The following is a 22,904-nucleotide window of genomic DNA, read 5'->3' on the forward strand; positions in this document are numbered from 1 at the left end:
GGCGGCCAAGGGGAAGGGGAAGCACATCACGCTCTTCGGTGGCAATTTGACGCTGGGTCCCTCGGTCCCTCTCTGAGGGAAGGACCCGCCGCTGAAGTGCCGCCTAAGAAGAAAGCAGCGCAGTGGAGCTGCCACCCACGATCGCGGCTTTTATTCTTCTGCCGCTTGGGGCGGCAAAAACCCTGGAGCTGGCCCTGACCCATCCAGTGGCACAATGGCATCCATGGGGGAATTCCTTCCTGACCTGCCCATAGGCCATCATTGTATGCCCTGAAGCATAGGGTTTGGCTATCAGTTTCTGCTTCTTTTACAACAGGAGCTGAAGGACCAGTGTTCATCTTTGCAAGAGAAAGATGCCATCCGCTGGGTGATTACAGTGCCTGCCATCTGGAAACAGCCAGCCAAGCAGTTCATGAGGGAAGCTGCATACAAGGTGAGATGTCTCGTGTCGGTTCCCTTCCTGGCTTTGTTGGGTTTTCCAAGGATTTGTAGGATCCTTGTAGCCAGAGATTTATTAGGTCCCACCTTGTCCTGTCTCCCACTCCTGGGCCAGAGCAGGTGTTTCTTTGCAACGTCCAATCTCCTCTAACCCGTCTGGATATTTTTAAAGGTTATGTTCTCCAGAGAGCTGTTTGCGTTGGATTTTAATGACCCAAGTGGCAGGGACTAAAGCCATAAGTAGCGTGCAGTCCATTCTCCAAGCCTTTGTCCAACCTAGCTCACGTTAATGGAGTTAGTCCTGTACTTGAAGAAGGAGCAGCTGGTGCTTGTAGTGCTGAAGACTCCAGGGTCAAACCCTCCTGATGACCCCTGGGGGAAGGTTGCAAAAGTAGCACCTGGAGTGGAACTTGAAAGCCTGCTCGCAGATACTTGGGATGAGCTGCCTCTCATGCAAGCGGAGTGGAGTCTTTGATGCCTCTAGCATCTAGGGGATAACAGTCTACTACAGCTTCCAGCCTGGGGAGTTACTCCTTTACCTCAAGCAGTGGCGTTCATGCTTTTAGTGGTGTAGCCCCCGTGTTCAACGAGCCAGGCAGGATCGTGACACTTGCCCTGTCCAGACACTTGTAGGCTATTATTACCCCCCCCCCCCCCATTAGTCATCGCTCAACCCAGCGAGACAGTTACAATCTTGCCTTCCCTGCCAATCCGTGATGGAGTTTGTCGCTTCTTTCTGAAGTCCTGTGTCTCTAGAAGCTGCCCAGGCAGGGTGGTGCCTGGGGCACCAATTGTCAGAGATGCCACATTGCTCAGCTGGGGGTTGGGTTTTTTTGTTTTTTTTTCTCATCTTCTTGAGGGGCACCAAAAACATTTTCTGCCCTGGGCCCTGGGCTGCTCCAGGAGTGATTTTTGGGGTCCCTGATGTGCAGCAGAGTGGGGGAGCAGCTCCCGCTGGTGAACACATGGGCATTTCTGCTGGAGCTGGGCCGAAACACCATGCCCTGGGTGTCCCCAGCCTCTGTTTGCCAGCAGCCGGGAGTGGACGCCAGGGGATGGACCACTCGATAATTGTCCCGTTCTGTTCATTCCCTCTGAAGCGCCTGGCATTGGCCATTGTCAGAAGACAGAATACGGGGCCAGATGGACTGTTGGTCAGACCCAATGTGGCTGCTCTTCTGTTCTGTAAAATTAGAAGAGGCATCCCATTAACGCTCCCCTCCCAGCAATCGATCCTCGCTGAGAACTCGTCATTGAGTAAATCGGATCAGGTCTTTTGGTTCTGCTGGCTCTTTGGTCACTGTGCAGGCTGATCGACAGGCTCTCCGGAGGTCCATGCAGCCATTTCTAGGGTGGAATGTAGCAACGCGCTGCAATGCTGCATGGCAGTTTAGTCCAGTGGATGAAGGATGCTGGTCGAAACCGCTGGAGTAATCTAGGGAGGCAGAATGGACTAGGGCCAAGGGACCTCCAGTGACCAAGACTTGGATTCCCCAGCTCTTGAGAAAGAGCCCAGCGCCCTCTGGCTGGTCCTGGGACATTGGTTTGTTACTGACCCGCAGAGCCTGGGGCTAGCACATCCCAGGGCCATTCCAGCACATCCTTCTGCGTTTCCTTCCCCCGTAGAAGATAATGACCCTTCAGGGGCTCGTGGATTATTTGATCCCAGGGCCTGCCAAGCTGCTTGTGGCTTGCTCCAAACTGCTGCTTCAGCTGACTGGGTCTTGGCTCCCAGCGAGCGGATGAGAACATGGGTCTGTGCCGGGGCCAGACCAGTCCCCTCGCCGCAGATCGGTTCTGCCTCGCCCCTTGCGGTGTTGTTCCACAGCCACATCAGCAAAGGAAGTGAAGGCTGGAGGTGGGGACGGGGAGATCTGCTCGCAGGGAGAGCAAGGGGGGAAGGGGAGGGGAAAGGAGGGCGAGCTGGGGGAAGGAGAAAGCGACAGACCAGGGGGATTAGGGGTTGGGCGTCCCTGGGTTTATTAGCTGGCTACAGCAGGGTGTAATTGAGGCTGAATAAAGCAGCGTCGGACTCCGCCAGGCTGGCATGCAGAACGCAGCGGGGTCAGGAGGAACGACGCCTGCTCTTAGACCAGAGCCGGTGCCCAGGCCGTAGTTTGCCTGACAGCTCTGGGCTCTTCTTTGTCCCAGACGGGGAATGGCAGGGACACACAACTGACTGCTGGGTTCAGCGTCTGACGGGAGTCAGACCCCAGGATCTGCCCCATGGCACTGCCCCTGCCGCTGGTCATGGGATCTGCCCCACAGCACCCCCCTGGCAGTGCAACCCTGGGGCCTGCCCCATGGCTCTCCCCCTGCTGCTCATCATGGGATCTGTCCCACAGCTCTCCCTCCGCTGCTCATCGTGGGACCTGCTCCACTGCACTCCCCCAGCGGCTGGTCATGGGACCTGCCCCACAGCACCCCCCTGGCAGTGCAACCCTGGGGCCTGCCCCATGGCTCTCCCCCTGCAGCCCATCCCCAGGACCTGCCTCATGGCTCTCCCCCAGCAGCCCATCCCCAGGGCCTGCCCCATGGCTCTCCCCCTGCAGCCCATCCCCGGGACCTGCCCCACGGCTCTCCCCCTGCAGCCCATCCCCAGGGCCTGCCCCACGGCTCTCCCCCTGCAGCCCATCCCCGGGACCTGCCCCACGGCTCTCCCCCTACAGCCCATCCCCAGGGCCTGCTCCACGGCTCTCCCCCAGCGGCTGGTCATGGGGCCAACCCAATGGCAACCCTCTAGCAGCTCATCCCCAGGGCCTCCCCAGCAGCTGGTCATAGGCTCCCCCCCACCCCCCAGCAGCCTGTCCACAGGGCCCATCACGTGGCAACCCTCCCAGCCGCTCCTGGAGCCCAGAATCTCGTCTCCTCAAGCAGCCAGTGGCCGGGGCTGCCAAAGACAATGCAAAACCCCACAGTGCAAGGAGCGTTGTAGCTCCTGCACCACGGCCCAGCCCGGGATGAGCCGGGGGCCTGCAGCACCGAGGGGATAGATAGCACTAGAACGGTGTAAAACCTCTGGCTTCAGGGCTTAAGCCTGTGTCTGGGCATTAGGAGTTAGACTGAGCCCCTCCTGGGGGCAGAGTCCCCCACATCGGCCTGCTGCGGGGTTCGTGCTTCTTCCTCTGAAGCAGCTAGTGCTGCCCATGAGAGACAGGGGACTGGGAGGGATGGATCCTGGGCTGGTCTAGGCTGGTGATTTCCATGTTCTTTAGAGCATGGGCCTCTACTGTTTGAGGTAAAGGGGTAACTCCATTCGCTGGCAGCTGCAGTGGGCTCTTACCCTCTTTGGCAGACCAGCAACTGGGGGGAACATTAAAACATATACTGAAATGGTGGGCTACACAATATTGTCCTGTGGGGGCATTAACCCCTGGCTGCAGCTGCACGCATGAGGCCTTGGTCTGTTGTATCCTGAATAGCACTGTTCTAGATGTAGATCTTATTCCCGTCAACAGCTAACCCTTGTGTTTAGAAAATGTACCAACTTAATTTGCTTTGTCCCCAAGCCTGTCCTGCAGCAGTGAGTTCCGCTGGTCAGCGATAGGCTATGAAACCCACAGTGAGATGGGAGACATTAGCTGCCCTGGGGCCCACAGGGGCAGGGAGGGAAAGGGGCAGGAAAAGCAGGGGAAACCCTAGGAAAGAAGGAAGGTTCTTTGATTCATAACCTGAGCCCAGAAGCCTTCAGATGGGCTCAGTGGTTCACCACGCTGATGCCACAAGGCGGGGCCCTGCGGGGAGCATGGAACCCCCGTGGGTCAGATAACCAAGCCGATTATCTCTGCCATCACACACAGCCGGCAGCGTGATCTCCTTATGCAGCCGCTTTCCCTTCGCCCGCCCTTGTAACCGCCTTGTGCTGACTCTGTGCCTTGCCTTCCCGCGCTCCACAGGCCGGCTTGGTTTCCCCCGCAAACCCGGAGCAGCTGTTGATCGCGCTGGAGCCAGAAGCAGCCTCCATCTATTGCAGGAAGCTCCGCCTCAATCAGCTGATTGACCTGAGCTGCAAACCTGTAGCCAATGGCCTCGCCCCAGAGCTCTCCATCGACTCCAGCTTCAGGCAGGGTAAGCGACTGCTGTACTGTGGGCACCTCGTCTGGGGATCCGGGGACAGCTGTGCTGTGGGGTGGGCCACAAGCAGAATGAGCTCGCTGGCCCCAGCCCGAGCCCTACAGACCGTGTGTCCGTGTTGTACAATTCAGCACCATTGGCCGTCTCGGCTCAGGAAAGTCCTCCGGGGAGACTAGCAGGGTCCTGCTGATCCCGGCGGAGGGTGATGGAGGGTGGGGAACAGCAGGTGGGCCTGCAGCTCCGGGCTGCGATGTGATCGCAGAGCAGCGGAGGGGTCCCAGGATTGGAACAGCAGGGATCTCAGCTGTCTGGGGGGAGGTGCATTGGCAGAGCTGGGGGGGGCACCGCAGGTGTGACACAGGGTGCTACAGACCAGGGTGTGGGGTGCCGATGGAGCAGTCTGAGGCACTTGCTGCGTTGCTGGGGGTGCTAGCTGCACTGCCTGGCTGGATCGCGGACCTGACGGTGCCCAGCCAGTTCTCAGGCCGGGCTGTGGCGGGGAGCAGTGGTTGAAGTTCTCACATGTGCCTTTCATTTGGGTGAATTGATGGAACAGCTAGTAAAAGAGCAGTTATTCCAGGGGGCTTTGGGGAGGTGTCAGAAGCCGCTGCCACCTCCTGGGCTGTTTCCTCTGCAGTCTTGCAGCAGGGCTAGGCTGGAGCTTGTCCCAGGCCAGCCTGCTGGGAGCTGCTTGGCAGGGGCTGGTTTGGGACTCAGGGGCAGAACCGGTCTCTCTTTCTCCGAAAACACCCCTAGGCTTTCCCAGCCTGCATCTCTCCACTTAACGGAGCCCCATCAGCATCGCCAGCTGTGCCAGCCTGTTCTCTTCTCTCAGTCCCGTCTCCCTGCCTCTGCAGATTGCCAGCCCAGAACCCTTTCCCCATTCAAATCCTTGCTAAGACTCACTTCTGCTACCTGGGAGATCTGAGTCCCCTCCACCCTGGGCTTTCCCAAGGCACTCCTCTGTGCCCATCTGGTAGACTGCCAGCTCTTTCCACTGGCTCATTCTGTGGCTTGTACAATGCAGATACATCATGAATGATCTGGAAAAAGGGATAAACTGTGAGGTGGCAAAATTTGCAGATGATACAAAGCTACTCAAGATAGTTAAGTCCCCGGCAGGCTGCGAAGAGCTACAAAAGGATCTCACAAAACTGGGTGACTGGGCAACAAAATGGCAGATGGGATTCAGTGTTGATAAATGCAAAGTAATACACATTGGAAAACATAATCCCAACTATACATATAAAATGATGGGATTTAAATTAGCTGTTACCACTCAAGAAAGAAACCTTGGAGTCATTGTGGATAGTTCTCTGAGAACATCCACTCAATGTGCAGTGGCAGTCAAAAAAGCGAACAGAATGTTGGGAATCATTAAGAAAGGGAGAGATAATATCATATTGCCTCTATATAAATCCATGGTACACCCACATATTGAATACTGCATGCTGATGTGGTGGCCCCATCTCAAAAAAGATATATTGGAATTGGAAAAGGTTTGGAAAAGGGCAACAAAAATGATTAGGGGTATGGAACAGCTTCCGTAGGAGGAGAGATTAATAAGACTGGGACTTTTCAGCTTGGAAAAGAGATGACTAAGGGGGAATATGACTGATATCTATAAAATCATGACTGGTGTGGAGAAAGTAAATAAGGAGGTGTTGTTTACTCCTCAGAACACAAGAACTAGGGGTCACCAAGTGAAATTAATAGGCAGCAGGTTTAAAACAAACAAAAGGAAGTATTTCTTCACCCAATGCACAGTCATAACAGGGTTAAAAAGAACTAGAGAAATTCATGGAGGACAGGTCCATCAATGCCTATTAGCCAGGATGGGCAGGGATGGTGTCCCTAGCATTTATTTGCCAAAAGCTGGGAATGGGCGACAGGGGATGGATCACTTGATGATTACCTGTTCTGTTCACTCCCTCCGGGGCACCTGGCACTGGCCACTATCAGAAGACAGGATACTGGGCTAGATGGACCTTTGGTCGGATCCCGTCTGGCCATTCTTATCATACCACATGATGATGATGAAAAGCCCTGACTGAGATGATTTAGTTGGGGGTTGGTCCTGCTTTGAGCAGAGGGTTGGACTAGATACCTCCTGAGGTCCCTTCCAACCCTGATATTCTGTGATTCTATGATTCTATGAAATTCTTTCCATTCTAACAGTAACCCAGGAAGAGTTTGAACAGCAGCTACTAGAGTTAGATCTTTTTAAATCAGCTGGGCCAAATAACTTGCATCCAAGAGTTTTAAAAGAGCTGGCCAAGGAGCTTGTTGGTCCATTAATGCTGATTTTCAACAAGTCTTGAAACGCTGGGGAATTTCCAGGGGACTAGAAGGAAGCTAATGTTGTGCCAGTATTTAAAAAGGGCGAGGAGGACAACCCAGATAATTATAGGCCTGTCAGCCTGACATCAATTCCAGCCGAAATGACAGAAAGTCTCATATGGATTTATTAATAAAGAGTTAAAGGAGGGTAATGTAATTAATATCAGTCAATATGGGTTTATGGAAAATAGATCCTGTCAAACTAACCTGATGTCTTTTTGATGAGATTACCAGTTTGGTTGATAACGGTAACAGTGTTGACGTAATAGACTTAGACTCTGTAAGGCGTTTGACTTGGTGCCATGGGACATTTTGATTAAGAAACTAGAATGATACAAAATCAACCTGCCATACATCAATTGGTTTAAAAACTGCCTAACTGATAGGTCTCAATGTGTAACTGTAAACAGAGGATCATCACTGATTGGGTGTGTTTCTAGTGGGGTTGGTTCTTCTCCCTGCACTATTTAACCTTTTTATCCATGACATGGAAGAAAACATAAAATCATCACTGATAACGTTTGCAGATGATATAAATATTGCCGGTGTGGTAACTAATGAATGGGTGGGGTCAGTGATATAGAGAGATCTGCTTTTGGTTGGCAAACTGGGAGCAAGGAAACAGTATGTGTTTTAATATGGCCATGTGTAAAGTCATAGATGTAGGGAAAAAAGAAGGCAGATCTTAGTTGCAGGATGGGAGATCTATCCTCAGAAGCTGTGACTCTGAAAAAAACATGGAGGTCAAGCTGAATAATCAGCTGAACATGAGATGCCAGCGTGATGCTCTGGCTGAAAGGGCTCCTGATTCATTTGCTGCATAAACAGAGAATAATGAGTAGGAGCAGAGAGATGATTTTACCTCTGTATCTGGCACTGGTGTGACCATGGCTGGAATCCTGTGTCCAGGTCTGGTGCCCACAAGTCAGGAAGGCTGTTGATAACTTTGAAAGGGTTCAAAGAAGAGCCACGAGAATGATTAACAGATTGGAAAACCTGCCTTGTGGTGAGAAACAAAACTGTTCCGTTTAGCAAAGAGTAGGTGAAGGGGTGATTTGATCATAGTCTAGAGGTACCTACATGGGAAACAGAAATTTGATGTAGGGGGCTCTTCAAAATAGCAGACAAAGGTCTAACATGACCCAATGGCTAGTAGGTGAAGCTGGACAAATTCCGACTGTAAATAAGGCACATGTTTTTAACAGTGCGGGTAATTAACCACTGGGACAGGTTGGGGTGGGGGCTCCATCACTCGCAATTTTAAAATCAAGACTGGATGATTTTCTAAACGATCTGTTGTCGTTCAAACAGGCATTAATTCAGGGCCTGTGTTAGACAGATCAGACTGGATGATCACAATGGTCCCTTCTTTATGAACTGCCAGCTCCAGACAAATCATAAGCGATGCTAGTTCTGGATGTTACACCCGACAGTGCGCGGGACCAGTAGAGAGAGAATCCCCCCAACGGACTCTGAGCTCTGGGGCTGGGAGATGTGTCATTAGTTTCACTGGTTTTAGCGCCCACAGCCCCCAAGCGAGTTCAAGACCCAGGTGTGCTCGCACTGTACAGACACAGAGGTAGGTTTGCTCCCTGTCCCAAAGAGTCAAAGGCCAGACACAGCAATGGAGTCTAACCAACACACGGGGGAAAGGAGGTGATGGAGGTCCTGATAAGATTATGTGGCACTCACCAGGCCAGGTCTGGGCCCAGTTCAGTCAGATATTTTAGCCCATGTGTAACTGTAAACATGTGTAGTTAGTCCCTGTGAAATCCAAGGGGCTGCTTGTGCTGAAGGACCATGTGGAACTGGGACCTGAGACCCGGGTAGTGTGGTGGCTAGGAATCATTTCACAGAGAGAGAGAGAGAGAGAGAGAGTGTGTATGTGTATGTGTGTGTGTGAGATAAGAACATGAGAACAGCCAGACTGGGTCTCTAGCCCGGTATCCTGTCTACTGACAGTGGCCAGTGCCCGGTGCCCCAGAGGGAATGAACAGAGCAGAGCAACGATTGAGTGATCCATCCCATCGCCCATTGCCAGCGGCTGTGTGTCTGTGTGTGTGTAATACGTCCATGTTGTACATAGACACGTATATAGATGGGGGTGGTGCGTGTATGTGTTTTGCTGGGTTCCCCCCAATGTTCATGTCTGAACCCTCTCTCCCCAGTGGTCCCCAGCCTCGCATCCCCCGCCTGGCTGAGTCCTTACTGCATCACATCAGCTGGGGGCCGGCGGCGTTGGGTCATGAGCTCGGGGCAGGAACAGGTGCTGGAGGTGGCCATTGGCAGGGCTGGGGTGATAAGGGTGGGTGAGCTGGGCAGGGCAGAGCCAGGAAGGGCCCTGAGGGGGCAGATGAGAAGCTCCAAAGATGATGAGGGGGGATGGCACAAAGGGGTTAGGAGCTCTGCAGAAACCCCGTTCCCATGGCACGATGGGCCGGATCCTGAATGGCGGCTGTGGCCACCGAGGATCAGGCCCGTGAGTCACAAACCACAGCCCCGGATCTGTTTCCTGTCAAGCTCCGTGTTGCTCTGAAGGCGTCTGCCCTTTCTCGCCTCCCTCCCGCTAGCCCCAGAGACCCGCTGGCATCAGGCCTTATTGCCCTGGCACCAGAGGGACAGTCGCTGGCGAAACAGTATGTGTGTGTCTGTGTCTGTGTGTGCATGTGTGTGCGTTTGTGTGTGTCGGTGCATGTGTGTGTGTTTTTGAAAGGCAAGAGCTTTCAGAGCCCCCTGCGGCTGCAGGGAAAGTGTCTCTCCAAAGCAGCAGTGGCCCCTCTGGGAAATTAGCTGCGGAACCAGCCCTGTTTCCTGAGCTTGCTGAGGCCGGGTCAGAGGGTTCCTGTATCAAAACAAAGAATAATCCTAACAATTTCAGTGTGCGAGGGGGAAGGCAGCCCCATCTGGTCTGCATTACGGGCGCTCGGCTGCTCTGCTTACAGAAATCCCGCAGCTCAGTTCCTTTCTGACTGCCTGGGCTGGATCCTGTGTGTAAATCCAGAGCAGCTCAGCTGCCTTTGTTGTGGATTTACACTGGTGGAAGGGAGAGCAGAATTTGGCCCTTGCTGGTCACAGAAAAGTTCAGATGTTCTGGCTGATTTCAGGGCTGTGTTTGGGGATGACCGCCTCCCACCTCTTCACTCGGGACTTTATTTAGGTGACACTGTCTGGTTTGGATTCCTGGATGGCCTGTGCAGCGTCCTGGGTGTTCAAAGTCAGATCCATGACCCTGAACTCCTAGCAAGCTGGAGTTTGCCAGGTCCAGCTCGCCAGATCTGCTCAGTGTAAATCCCCAGCCACTCCACGTCGCTATCCTGGAGATGAGCCTGAATCAGGTTTAGTGTTAGAGAGACACCCACTGGGTGAGGCTGGATTTACACTACAGCAACGGAGATCAGAATCTTGCTCCAACCCCGTGGCAGTCAGTGGGTGATTCCGGATTTACCCCAGGATAACAAGGAACCAAATCCAGCCCTGGCTCCACTGCAGTCCTGTGTAGCTGAGACAGAATCAGGTCTGTCCTCAGGCACTGCGGTAGGGCCAGACACTGAGGTTACTAATCACAGAGAGTTCTGCAATTTGGGCCACCCCTCCCTTCCCCAGTGCGGCTTGCAGAAAAGCAGAGAACATCTGGGACGGTGTGCCCTTCTGCCTTGCATCCCGCATGGCCTCTCCCTCATCACCTGCCAAGAGGTGCAAGCTGGATGTGTGCATCACAGCTACAGGCTCTGCTCTGGAACGAGCTGGCCGGTCTCAGCCCAGTGGGCCAAGTGTCTACAGCACTAACTGGCCACCTTGCCGGAGAGAGGCATGGGCTGACTAGGCCCTTCCCACTCCCAGAGGCCGTCTCTCTGCATCAGGCAGAAGATGGCATGTGAGGAAGTGACCCTGCCCTGCCACTGGCCTGTTGTATCTTCTCTGTGGGTAAACAGTCCCACCCAGGGCTGTCCTCTTTGCCAGGGCCGGCTCAAGCAATTTCGCCGCCCCAAGCATGGCGGCACGCCGCGGGGGGGGGGTGCTCTGCCGCTCGCCTGTCCCGTGGCTCTGGTGGACCTCCCGCCAGGGCTGGCGCTTCCATTTAGGCGGCCTAGGCAATCGCCTAGGGTGCCAGGATTATTGGGGGGGCGGCATTTTGCCGGTGGAGGGGGCGGCAGGCGGCTCCAGTGGACCTGCCACAGTCTTGCCTGCGGAGGGTCCCCTGGTCCCGTGGCTCTGGTGGACCTCCAGCAGGCATGGCTGCGGCAGCTCCACCGGAGCCGCGGACCAGCAGACTCTCTCCACAGGCCAGCGCGCTGGGCGGCAAAATGGCCTTGCGCCTAGGGCACTAAAAACACTAGCGCTGGTCCTGCCTCCTGCAGGCTTCCCTGCGGGGGGGGGTCCGGTGGTCCCGCGGCTCCCGTGGACCTCCCGCAGGCTTCCCTGGGGGGGTCCGGTGGTCCACTGGAGCCACCTGCCGCCCTCCCGGCAACCAGCAGAGCGCCCTCCCACGGCATGCCGCCCCAAGCAGGCGCTTGGCGCACTGTGGCCTGGAATCGGCCCTGCTCTTTGCTCCAAGAAAGCAAGGCTGCGGCCAGCTGCGATGAAGGCTGCGCTCCGTTCCAGGAGTGCTTTGGCCAGGCCAGGCCTGTCTCTATCTGGGGACGCTAGGCAGCACAGGCCGTGTTAATCCAGCGCTGATGCTGCGAGAACCACAGGGTCTGTCTGTGTCCTGCAGCCCATCCTCCGCTGTCACATCAGCTGGGTCAGCAGCACTGATGTCAATGGGAGTTAGGCACCTGAATACCTTCCGAGGCGCTGGGCCACAAGTCACATAAACTCAGTGAGTGCCACCGGCATGACTATAGTCTCAACAGCGTGGGGTGCCTGCGTGGCTAGCTCAGCCCACAGGACATTAGCCCACCTAGGCACGAGGGACCGTGCGGGCTGTTGAGTGTCAGCCCTGTCTTTGTGATGGAACCAGGGAGGGTTTGTGCTGCAAGGCAGGTGCTGTTTGTGGGCTTCAGCATAAACCAGCCAGATGCAGGCGTCTGGCCTGACCAGAAGATGTCATTTGACAGGGAGCACCGGGGTCCATCGCGTGATGGAGGAGTTTGTCCAGAGCTGTCCGATCCGTCGCGCCTTCTGCTCAGCAGGTCAGCCAGGCTCCTTGTCAGCAGTGCCAGGAGTTTGTAATAATGTCTCTCTCTCACAGATGAGCTCAGAGCAGGTTAGAATATTGCTGTGCTCGTCCGCCCAGCCTCACTGGGGCTGGATGGTCGTGTGGTGGAGGTACTGGCCTGGGACTTGGGAGACCTAGATGTGATTCTTGGCTCTGCCCCAGACTCCCTGTATGACCTTGAGCGAGGCACTTAATTACTCTGGGCCTCAGGTTCCTCGTCTGTAAAATGGGGATCATGATAGCACCCTCCTTTGAGATCTACCGACGAATAGCGCTAGAGAAGAGCCGAGTGGTGGTGTTAGCTATAAAATGGGAACAATCATTCTTACCTACTGTTAATGCCTGTGAGATGCTGTAGTCATGGTGGCCATCTAAACAGCTAGCCCTGTCCTCCTTCTACCGATGGGGAAACCAAAGCACAGAACAGTGGTGCTACTTGCCCAGGGTCACCAGCTGGCCGGTTTTGTGTCTTAACCACAAGATTTCCCCTTTTGTTGTACATTCTCCAGCTCATCTATTAGCCCAGCTTCTGCCTTCCTTCTGCTTGGTTCATTTCCTCCAGAGAGCCTCTGACTGGCTGTTTGACAAACTGCATTAGAGAAGCAAATATCCTGCCTTGCGCTAATATCTCCAGACACCTGGTTGGCTTTGGGAAGACAATAGCTGTTTTCCTAGTCAAGAGCTGAGTAATTAAAATCTCTCATGGTCATAACCCTCTTTTCTTACAGGTCTCTCATCTGTAAAAACAGCTCTTGCTCTTCTCTCAATCTGCCCCGGGGGTCCCCACAGCCACCCCTTACTTTCCTGCCTTAAATTTCCAGCTTAAACTGTCTCTGACTCAGCTAAGCCTTTGGTTTCCGTCTGCATGCTTGTGTTTGTCCCTCTCCCTCTTGGCCCTTGGCTTTCATTTTCCCCTTGCTAACCTCAGAGCCGCTGAACTTTCAACCTGTTTTTCAGGCGCAGTCACAGCACAAACCATTAGAGCAAATCCTGAGCTGTCTAGGCACTTCATAGTTGACACCAGGGCCACTGATAACTTCATAGCAATACTAGGGGCAGATCCCAGGTTCCTTGCTTTAAAAGCCTTGGTTAGAGCTACTTGCGCTAAAGGAGAATCTCCGCTAAGTATAGAAGATCTGACATACGGCTAAGCAGCTCTGAATCCCTCCAGCAGAGGGAGGTGCTGTTTAAACACAGTTCATTGCCCTAGGTTCCGCCGCAGGCTCTGTAATATTTACCTCCGAGGAAGTACCCGAGCTTAGGGTGACCCGGGAGCAAGTGTGAAAAACCAGAACCCTTCTTTTTTCGTGGGGGGAGGGGAGGCGTAGTTGCCTATATAAGAGAGTGCCCCTAATGTCAGGATGTCTGGGATCCCTGCCCTAGCTTTACCCCAGCTGGAGAATCATTGCTCGGGACACTGGGGACAAAGCAGACGTAAATGGTGACTACAGGGCGAGGGCTTTGACAGGTGCATGTCGGCGTTGCCCCACTGACGCTAGCTGAGCATCGGCCTCTAGACTGTAAGCTCGTGGAGGCAGGGACCTGTCTGTTCTCAACATACCTGGCTGCTATAGACTTAATATAATAATATTGAATGAATGGCAGTAAAGGTCCCGCCAAGAGATGTGGGCTCAGTCCAGCCCCACAGGTCTGTTTCTTCCCTATGATCCATGTCTCCGTGTCACAGAGCGAGATTTTTTTGTGGGGCGGGAGCACTTAGCGACAGGCTGGTTCATGGTTTTTGCATCCTTGAGCAAAAGCTGATGAGCTAACAGGGAAACGCACATCCCAGTGAGCTGAAAATAGATCCAGCCCCACCCTCTCCAAACATCTCCCCGCCCTTCCTGGCCTCAGTGACCAAACACATCTTTCCCAGCCCTGCTTTATATCTAGTATCTTTGTTTTTCCTCCTGGCCCAGCATAATGAGAGATTCAGGGTGGGGGGAGAAACTCCACCCAAAAATGACAATCAACCCGGGAACAACATGGGAACCAAAGCACCGTCCTGTCCACTCTGCTCCCGGGCGGTGGGGAGGGAGGTGAGGTCAGCAGAGAAGAGACGGGAGTTGAGACAGTGCTGGCTCAGGGCAGATCTTACAGCTGAGCAGCATGAAGGCTGGGAGCCTTCCAAGGGAAGTGCCGGGGGCTGGTAAGTAGGTGGCCCATGTCCCCCTGTCCGTATTGACCCAGTCAGTACATCACCAAGAGGCTAGGGGCGCTGCGTGGGTGACTCAGTAGGGGGCGCTCTGCCCCCTGAGTCGATATTAAACCGGTGCCCGCACATGGGGCGCAGTATTGCTCAGTTGCTCAGAAGAGAAGCTCTGTTTGCCCCGTGTACTGGGCAGAGTACCGACTGGGGCAGACACAACAGGCACAATCTAGGGAAACCTCCCCCTCACCATAGCTCTGCTGATGCCCCTCGATCCCAGCCCTCCAGCCCCCCTGTTATTCCAGTCCTGGCCTTCCCACGTACAGCTCTGCTGATGCCCCTCTGTCTCAGCCTAGGCCCTCCATTATTCCAGTCTTAGGGTCCCCCCACACAGCACCATCAGTGCACCTCAATCCCAGCCCCGTCCAGTCCCGAGGTTCCCCCCGCAGCCAGCGCTAGCCCAGCCCTGGGTTCGCCCCCAGTTCGGCCGGGCCCTGCAGCACTGCTTGCTCCTCCGGTCTGACTCCCCCGAGCTCTGCTCCTGCACCTCACCCTCAGCCACGTGCCTGCAAACGAATGGGAGGCTGCAAGAGCTGAAAGCACCTGGGCCCCGAGTTCATCAGGAAGGGCCCAGTCCTGCTTCGGAAGTCACCAGCCGTTGTACCACAGACTCCGTTGGGAGCAGGAGTGGGCCTCCTCCGGAGAGGCGCTGAGGCTAGGGGCCGTTGGGGCAGAAGCTCGAGGTTCGCATGCTGCCGGGCAGAGCCACTGGAGCTGTTGTCCCAGGCATGTAGTCAAGGTCAGACCTCCACGCAGCCTGTCCAGCCCACAGCCGCCCCCCGTTGCCCCGTGTCCCTCTCACACCCGATCCCTTTGCTTTCTCCTCGCAGCCAGAGAGCAGCTCCGGCGTTCCCGGCACAGCAGGACCTTCCTGGTGGAGTCGGGGGTAGGCGAGCTGTGGTCCGAAATGCAAGCAGGTAGGAGGGGCCATTCGCTCGTGAATGGGAAGTGGGTGAGGCCCATCGTAATGAGCCGAAAGCAGAGCCCACCATCTCGCGGGACGGGATCTGCTTCCAGGACCCCCGTGAGCACAGCCTCCGCGCCCTGGCCACAGAGCCAACCACAGCCCCCCCATAGGATTGAACACAGCTCTTAACTGACTGCCATCTCTCTGGCTAAGGCTCTTCCACGGCCTGCATCACCATAGAATCTGGGAGCTTCCCAATCTTTACTGGCCTTACCCTCACACACCTCTGTGAGGCCGGGCCATGTGATCATCTCCATTGCACAGGTGGGGAAACTGAGGCACAGAGCCATTAAGTGACTGGCCCCAAGTCTCACAGGACACTGCGCCATCCTGTAATGCTGTCAGCAGTCCCTTCCTGGCCTGCAGAGCCCAGGTCAGGACCTAGGGGCTACCCTATGTGATGACACTAGACTGGAGGAGAGAGAGCCACCAGGTCTCTCTGAAAGCCGGCAGCCTGAAGAAAGAATCCCCTTGATATTAGCCCACTCCTGTCTCTTCTCCACTGCAAATCAACACTGCATTTCCCCCTGCTCTAGCACCCTTCACCAGAGCTCTTTATACATAGTCACAAGCTAGTGTCTCCGAGGGCAGCGGTGTCATCCCCAGTTTACAGCTGGGGAAACTGAGGCAGGGAGCAGAGAAGTGACTGGCCCAGACAAGAGCCCTTTCCTAAGGCCTGTGTCCTACCCACTGGAAACAGCTAGCCCAGAAGATGAGCTGGACCGGACATCCTGGCAGCCGCACGAAGCGACCCGAGCCGCATGCCTGCATCCCTAGCGACTCAATCGTGCTACGTAATTAACGATTCCGAACGCTCCTCAGCCAAGGACCGCGGTGCTCGGCAGCGCAAGGCCATGAACTCCCACCTGACAGCTGGGGAAGTGGGAGCAGGGCGGCTAGAAGCATTGATACTGCAGGGCCAAACACCCCCTGAATCCTTGTGTCCTCGTAACCCAGGTGCTTACAAAAGGGGTCCTGCCAGCAGGGCTGCCTGTTGGCTGCATTGCGAAGCTTCCTGCCTGAGCTTTGCCCACCAAGCCCATATTGGCACAAACTGGCAAGCCTTGCTGGGTTCAGTGTCCAGCTTTGGACCTGCTGGGCCTGTTCTGTCTGAAGCCCAGCGCCTCCAGTGGACTTGCCAGAGTCGGGAAGGGAGTGCGGGCTAGTGGTCAGAACACACCGCCAGTAACCACAATAGCACTGCAGATGACTCAGTGTATGTCCTCTGTGAATCATTTCACCACTCTTTGCCTCAGTTTCCCCATCTGTACAGTGGGGATAACAACCCTGCCCTGCCTCCCAGGGGTGTCGGGAGCTAAATCCATCAAAGACTGAGGTGTTCAGCTGTTACTGTAATGGGTGCCATAGAAAGACCTTAAATAGATTTGCTTTTGGTCGCACAGTGGGTCTGCAGCAGAGCTGGGGTCAGCATCCAGTCTCCGACCTCCCAATCTGGTGCCCCGTCCACATGCTTCTTTCCCTTCGTGCCCTAGGGAAGCTGGGTGGGGGCATATTCAGCTCTCAGCTCGCACTAGGCTGCACCCGGCTTCAGTGAGAGCAGGACCCTCATGTTCTGCTTTGGAAGGTTTTAAGCTGCAGCAGCTGCCGCCGGCGACATGGGGGGTCCCAGGCATTTGAGACCTACCACTAGGTCAGCACCCTGTCCCGCCCGAGGAATGAGGCCACGGCCCCAGGTGAGCCCTTGATGCCAGTTACCAACAGGAAGGGGGCAGCTCCTCCCTGAAGCCTGCTCTCTCCACCAGCCTTCCTGCCGGGCCAGCCCCCAGTCAGGGGCTTGGCGATTTCCCTTGTTCTGGAGGAACTCGGAAGGAAGGGCTGAGATCAGCTCGCTGCCGGCAGGAAATCGCTCCTTACCGAGCATCGGGCCAGCTTGCAGGCCGCTGACGTCGCTCAGGAGGGAGGCTTTGGCCGTCCCTGTGGTGGAGCGTCGGGGGTTGTTTTTTGGGTTGCCGGATTCAGTGAGGATTAACCGTCGGGGGCGTAGAGGGAGCGGTCACTGGCTGGTGGCGACAGTGCTCTGTGTTCTGCAGTCCCTCCCAAGCTCCCTGCACACGCCCAGCCTGTGCGCAGGGAAGGGGAGCAGGATCAGGCCAAGAAGCGGTGCATGGGGGGAGCGTGGGGGGACGCCCCTGGCTTGGAGGGAGCTGTCTCCAAAGGTGTCCAGCCCGTCGGGCTTGGCAGCGCAGGCTACAAGCAGCAGCCGGGTGGATGTCATTGGCGAGCTCGGAGCCCCCCGCAGCCTGCGGGAAAGTGGCACACGGGGGGCCCAGTCCTGCAGGCATGAGCCATGTCCCCGTGTGACCTGCCCCTTCGGCTCCATTGGCGGCTCACTGCTTCCAGGGAGAATTGGGCCCATTGGCTGGGCAAGGGCCCCAGGATCAGGCTCTAATGCAGCAAACAGCTCAACCTGCAGGGAGCAAAGCAGGACAGAGCAGCCCTGGCAGCTGCTCAGCCCACTCGGGGCAGGCGCGTTGCCCAGGGCCACATGGTGGGTCTTAGCAGTAATTAGCAGTGCAGACAGTGGCCCCTACAGGCTCTGCTCAAGGCCTCCTTGTTAGGGCCCTACAAAATTCACGGCCCATTTTGGTAAATTTCACAGTCAGAGGATTTTTAAGATCTTAAATTTGACGGTTTCAGATATTGAAATCTGACATGTCGTGGTGTTGTAAGCGTGGGGGTCCCGGCCCAAAAGGAGGTCAGGGGAGGAGGGATGGCAAGGCTGTTGTATGGGGGGTCCTGGTATTGCTACCCTTATCGCTGCGCTGCCGGCCAATGGGAGCTGCAGGGGATGGTGCCTTCAGGCGAGGGCAGCACACAGAGCCCTCTACCAGGGATGTGGTGCTTGCTACTTCCAGGAGCGGCGCGGGGCCAGGGCAGGGAGGGAGCCTGCCTTAGCCCCACGGTGCCACGGGACTGGCAATTCCATGGGCCGGATTGAAAGTCCTGACAGGCTGGATCTGGCTCACGGGCTGTAGTTTGCCCACCCCTGGCCTAGGGTCTCCTCCCAGCCACATCCTCCCCTGCTCTGGCCCTCAGGCCCGAGCTTGGCAACTGGGATTTAAAGCTATGCAGAGGCAGAGAGTGAGGGACGTGGGTGAGGGATGGGGGACGAGCACTTGGCTGCATCAGGGCAGAAAGGCGGGGGCAGGCTCTCAGGGCCCAGTGTTTGTACGAGCACAGTGCTCCTGCCTCAGTGGTCTGCGACTCAGGACACCTGAGTTCTGTGCCTGGCTCTCCCACTGGTCTGCTGGGCGACTACAGGCGGGTCACTTCCCCGCTCTGTGCCTCAGTTTCCCCACCTGCAAAATGGGGCCCGTGAGACCGGCTTGGGTTGAGCGCTATGGATGATGAGAGCTAGGGGAGGCTGTTATTTTCTTCCAGGGGACCGTTACATTGTGGCTGACTGTGGCGGCGGGACGGTGGATCTGACCGTCCACCAGATCGAGCAGCCGCAAGGGACGCTCAAAGAGCTCTACAAAGCCTCAGGTAGGATCCAGAGCCTGTTGGAGCCAGTGGAAAGAGTCCCATGGCCTTTGGATCAGCTCCCCCCAAATGCTTCCCCCTCTCTGCCCCCAGCTAACGGCTGACCCTCTGTATTGGGCAGGAAGGATTGGAGTGGCCCTCGGTCACTGCTCCTGAGGGAAAAGCCTGTGGAGCAAAGTGCCCCGTAGCTGCCTCTCGTCAGCCAGTGTGTTGCCATGGGCCGTGGGGCACGGGTGTGTCTGGAGAGGGGCTCGGAGGTGGGGATGGTGGCGGCTGTACAGATTGGATCAGCGAGGGTGGCCCAGGCGGGATGGGTGGTGTGGAAGGTGGTGGTGGGCGATGAGGGCCTAGCTTAGGAGAGGTGCCTGGGAGAGCTTGGCTAGCAAGGAGGCCGCGTGGGCACCTGACTGTTCCCGGTAAATACAGCTGGGGGAAGGGGCAAACACCAGGGAAGGTGAAGAGCTTTTACACTAAAGGGCACAAGAGCTAATGGTGATAAACTGGCCATGAACAAATTCAGGCCTGGCCTGAGAAGGGTCCTCACTATCAGAGGGGTGAGGTGCTGGGACAGCCCGATTCTCTCCCCGGCCCCGCCCCCCCCCCTCCACACACACACTGGGGCTCTGAGGCAAAGGAGGGAATTAGTTCTAAGAGCCCTGGACAGATGCGAGTGTGATTGTGTGATGGGGGTGGGGGGCCGCAGGGCTCCGCAGCCCTGGGGCTCACGTCCAGGTGACGTTCTATGTTCCCAAAACTCATGCTTCAGGGCTTCAACTGGCTACAGGCCAGGGTCAGGAAGGGATCCCCCCACCCCCTCCGCCCAAGTATATTCCGGGAGGGTTTTTTTTAATCTCCTTTGAAACATCAGGGATGGCCACAGCAGGAGATGGGACATGGGCTAGGCTGGGCCAGGGTGCTGAGTGACACCAAACATCCTCTTGCTCGCTCAGCGGCTTGGCTGGCTGGCTCATACTCATGTGTTGGGGGTCTTACTGATCGCCACGTGTGGGGCTGGGAAGGAATTTCCCCCCAGCTCAGAGGGGGCAGTAATGCCGGGTGAGGAGGGGGGCGGAGGGATCATCTTCCTCAGTTCCCTGCTATAGCGTGGCCCTCGGGTGCTGGTGCCGCTCAGTCCCGCCCGGTCTCTGCCTGTGGCACACACTAGCAGGGGCTCCTGTGGGCTGTCACCCCTGGGGTCGCTCCTGTGGCTGGGTCAGGGCGCGGGTGCTGGGCGGGGTCGCTGACCCAGGCTATACAGCAGGGCAGACGGGATGCACTGGTGGGCCCTTCTGGCCTTGCCCTCTCTGACTCGGTGGGTGATGGAGGCTGGTGTTGTGGGCAAAGGCAGCGTGTGTGCGTGACCCGAGGGGGTGTGATTAGCTGGAGCTGCAATGGCCGGAGCTGGGTCTAAATTTCAGGCCTAGGGGACGGGCTTGGGTGCAGCCTTGGATTGCGGTAGTGGGACATGTCCAAGGAGCCCTGGCAATGCGGGTGTCTCTAGTGCATCCCACTCCCGCCCCCCCAGTGGCCAGTGCGGGATTGTGCCCATCCCCCTGGTGGCTGTCCCTTCCCCTTCCCGCTGGGTGTCCCCGCTGACGAGCGTGTTCCCGAGCCGGAGCAGGCGACTGGCCACAGTGCGTCTCTGTCTCCACCACAAAGATAAGTCGACCCATGTTAGGTCGACTTACAGCCACCGCATTAACGACTGTGGGGGGCTGGTGTCCACACCACCCTTCTGCTGGTGGGGTGCGTCCTCACCAGGAGCATGTCCACCCACTGCAGAGGGGCAGTGTGGGGGGCTGAGCGCCGGGGTCTCTGCTCCATGCAGCTCCATCTGCCCCCCCCCCCCGGGTCTTCTCTTCTCCCCACTCCCAGCCAGGAGTGGTGGGGCAGCTACCGGGGGCTTCTCGCCTCTGCACGCCCAGCCAGGAGCAGGGTGACCCACCTGGGGCTTCTCGCCTCCTGCAGGGAGATCTGCACCAGGAGTCTGGTCGGCTACCGTGCTCCCGGTGAGGAGCAGGGACCCTGGACCCCGGGGGGCAGCAGGGCTCCCTGTGGGAAGCCTGGGGAGCAGCCTAAACTGGGAGCCTAGGTGGTAGCCAGGCTCCAGAGCCCGCTTTCTTGTCAATTTAACAGCATGAAATTGGCAAGACTGACAACCAGGAAAACAGTGTCTACACAGACATGGCCTGGCCCTAACTCCAGTGACATAAGCCCCACACTGCTCCGGGGGGGAGGGGAGGGGCAAGGGAGGGGTTATGATGTCAGCCTAAAACTGTGTAGCGTAGTCAAGGCCTAAAACCCAGTGTCCCACTGTCAGGAGTGACCCGTTCAGCTGGGGAGAGCGTCGCCCAGGGGCTGGTCCCCAGCGCACCTCAGCCTGCAGCCCTAGCCCATGTCGCAGTGCAGCGAGGGGTTGTAGCCCCATCTGGTGTCCATAGGGAAACTAGCTATAACCTTCCAAGCGGAGGATTTGCTGGGGGCCTGCAGAGGTCCCCGTGGTGGGCAGCGATGCTGCTGAATTGCAGTGGACTGGAGTCACATTAAGCCCCTTAAGCGAAGCATGAGAGGCAAAGCTGGGTTGCTATGGCAAAGTTTCCCAGTCACATGGCAGAAGGGTTCTGTGCAGTGAGATTATTGAGCGGGGAGGGCCAGGGAGCAGAGACCAGACCAGACCCCCTCCCCCCGAATACAGGCCTGTCACACACCTGATCATGATTAGGGGAAGGAGGGCATCAGTAAGAGCTTTGCGTTCTGAGGTCACCTTGGTTTGTGAGGGTTTTGTCGAGTCCCTGCAAAAGCAGCAACCGAGTGATGCCAGAAAGCGCCAGACAAGCGCCAGACAAGCCCCAGACGAACAGGTTTGATTGGGCCTCCCATTTCCACACATGATGCTGCCTAGTTTTCAGCACCATCTGCTGGCGCTTTGGCTGTGCAGGCGTGTACCAGGCCCGGCTGCTCCCTGCTCCCAGGTCTAGCTCATTTCCATCACCTCGCGCGAGGAGGCTGCCACCAGGGCTGAGCTCTGGCACCACCATCATTACCAATGAAGCCCTGGCTGCTAGGCTTCCCGACAGGCAGCGTCCAGCATGCGGCCTGGGAGCTGGGGAGTGCCTGGGTCTAGCTCCCAGCCCTCTTTTCTGACTGCAGTGGCTAGGTGCTGCCCTGTGCCTCAGTTTCCCCATGTGTGTGATGGGGAGTGATAATACTGAGCATGTGGGGGAAGAGATAATGAATTGGTTAGATTTCACAGAGGGCTGGGACGAAGGGGCTCGGCTCCCCCCGTGATGGAGGCAGCATGTAACCATCAGACAGCTGGACACGCAGAGCATTCGTCAGCCTGGTTCACCAGTTAGCAGGACCTCTTCCCACAGAAACCAGCCCCGGCTGCTGCGCTATGGGGGGACGGCTCCTTGCGGAGAGTTCCCCCTTCACCTTCCCCAGGATGGGTGCTGAGTTTCCCTCCCCAAAGCCTATGGAGTCCCAAGAGCTGGGTGAATGTGGGGCCCGCCGGGAGCCCACACCATCTGTGTAGAAGTCCTGTGTGTCTGGGGTGGCCCCAGGTATCACTTCTGGCTCCTTAGCCGCATGGCTCTAATGGGTGCCCAGGGCTGGGCCAGCAGGGCAGCTCTGTGGGTTCCAGCAGCGCTGGGACATGGGCTACCCTAGGACTGCAATCGCGGGGTGGGGGGCTGTGGGTTGGGATTGAGGGACCCTGGCAGGGCTGGGATAGGAGGGGATAGTGGGGCAGGATTGAGGGGCCCCGGCAGAGCTGTGGGGAGAGCCCAGGGCTGAGATAACAGGGTGGGGAGGCTGCGAGTCAGGATTGAGGGGCACCAGCAGAGCTTGGGGAGGTGTGCCCAGGGCTGAGCTAGCGGGTGGGGGTGAGGGCTGCGAGTTAGGAGTGAGGCGCACAAGCAGAGCTGTGGGGGCCGGAGCTGGAGGGGGGTGCAGGCTGGAAGACCAGGGCAGGCTGTATGTCACAACCGGCAGAGCTTTCTGGGGGGATGCTTGGCCAGCCCCTGCCCCTGCTCTCAGCTGGCTGCCCCCAGTGCTATTAACACCTCACTCAGTCCCTGTCACGGAGTCCCCAGGCGATGCTCTGGAACTGCTCCCCACCAAGCCAGTCAGGACTTTGGGGAGCCTCCTCTCCCGTGGAGCAGACTTGTTCAGGGCAAGAAGCTCACACAGCTTCACCTCCTGGGTCTCTCCAT

At 56.8% G+C, this 22,904-nt stretch overlaps 1 protein-coding gene across 1 annotated transcript in view; it reads left to right on the plus strand.

The window, feature by feature from the left end:
• The window catches only part of HSPA12B (heat shock protein family A (Hsp70) member 12B), a 68,124-nt gene that overhangs the window by 34,222 nt on the left and 10,998 nt on the right, over positions 1-22,904 (plus strand). The window contains exons 7-10 of the mRNA XM_050943366.1: positions 317-433; positions 4,335-4,506; positions 15,050-15,136; positions 18,589-18,693. Of these exons, the coding sequence (XP_050799323.1) occupies positions 317-433; positions 4,335-4,506; positions 15,050-15,136; positions 18,589-18,693 (481 nt within the window). The remainder of the gene's footprint in view (positions 1-316; positions 434-4,334; positions 4,507-15,049; positions 15,137-18,588; positions 18,694-22,904) is intronic.

This window comes from Gopherus flavomarginatus, chromosome 3 (assembly GCF_025201925.1).
Source record: "Gopherus flavomarginatus isolate rGopFla2 chromosome 3, rGopFla2.mat.asm, whole genome shotgun sequence".
NCBI lineage: Eukaryota > Metazoa > Chordata > Testudines > Testudinidae > Gopherus > Gopherus flavomarginatus.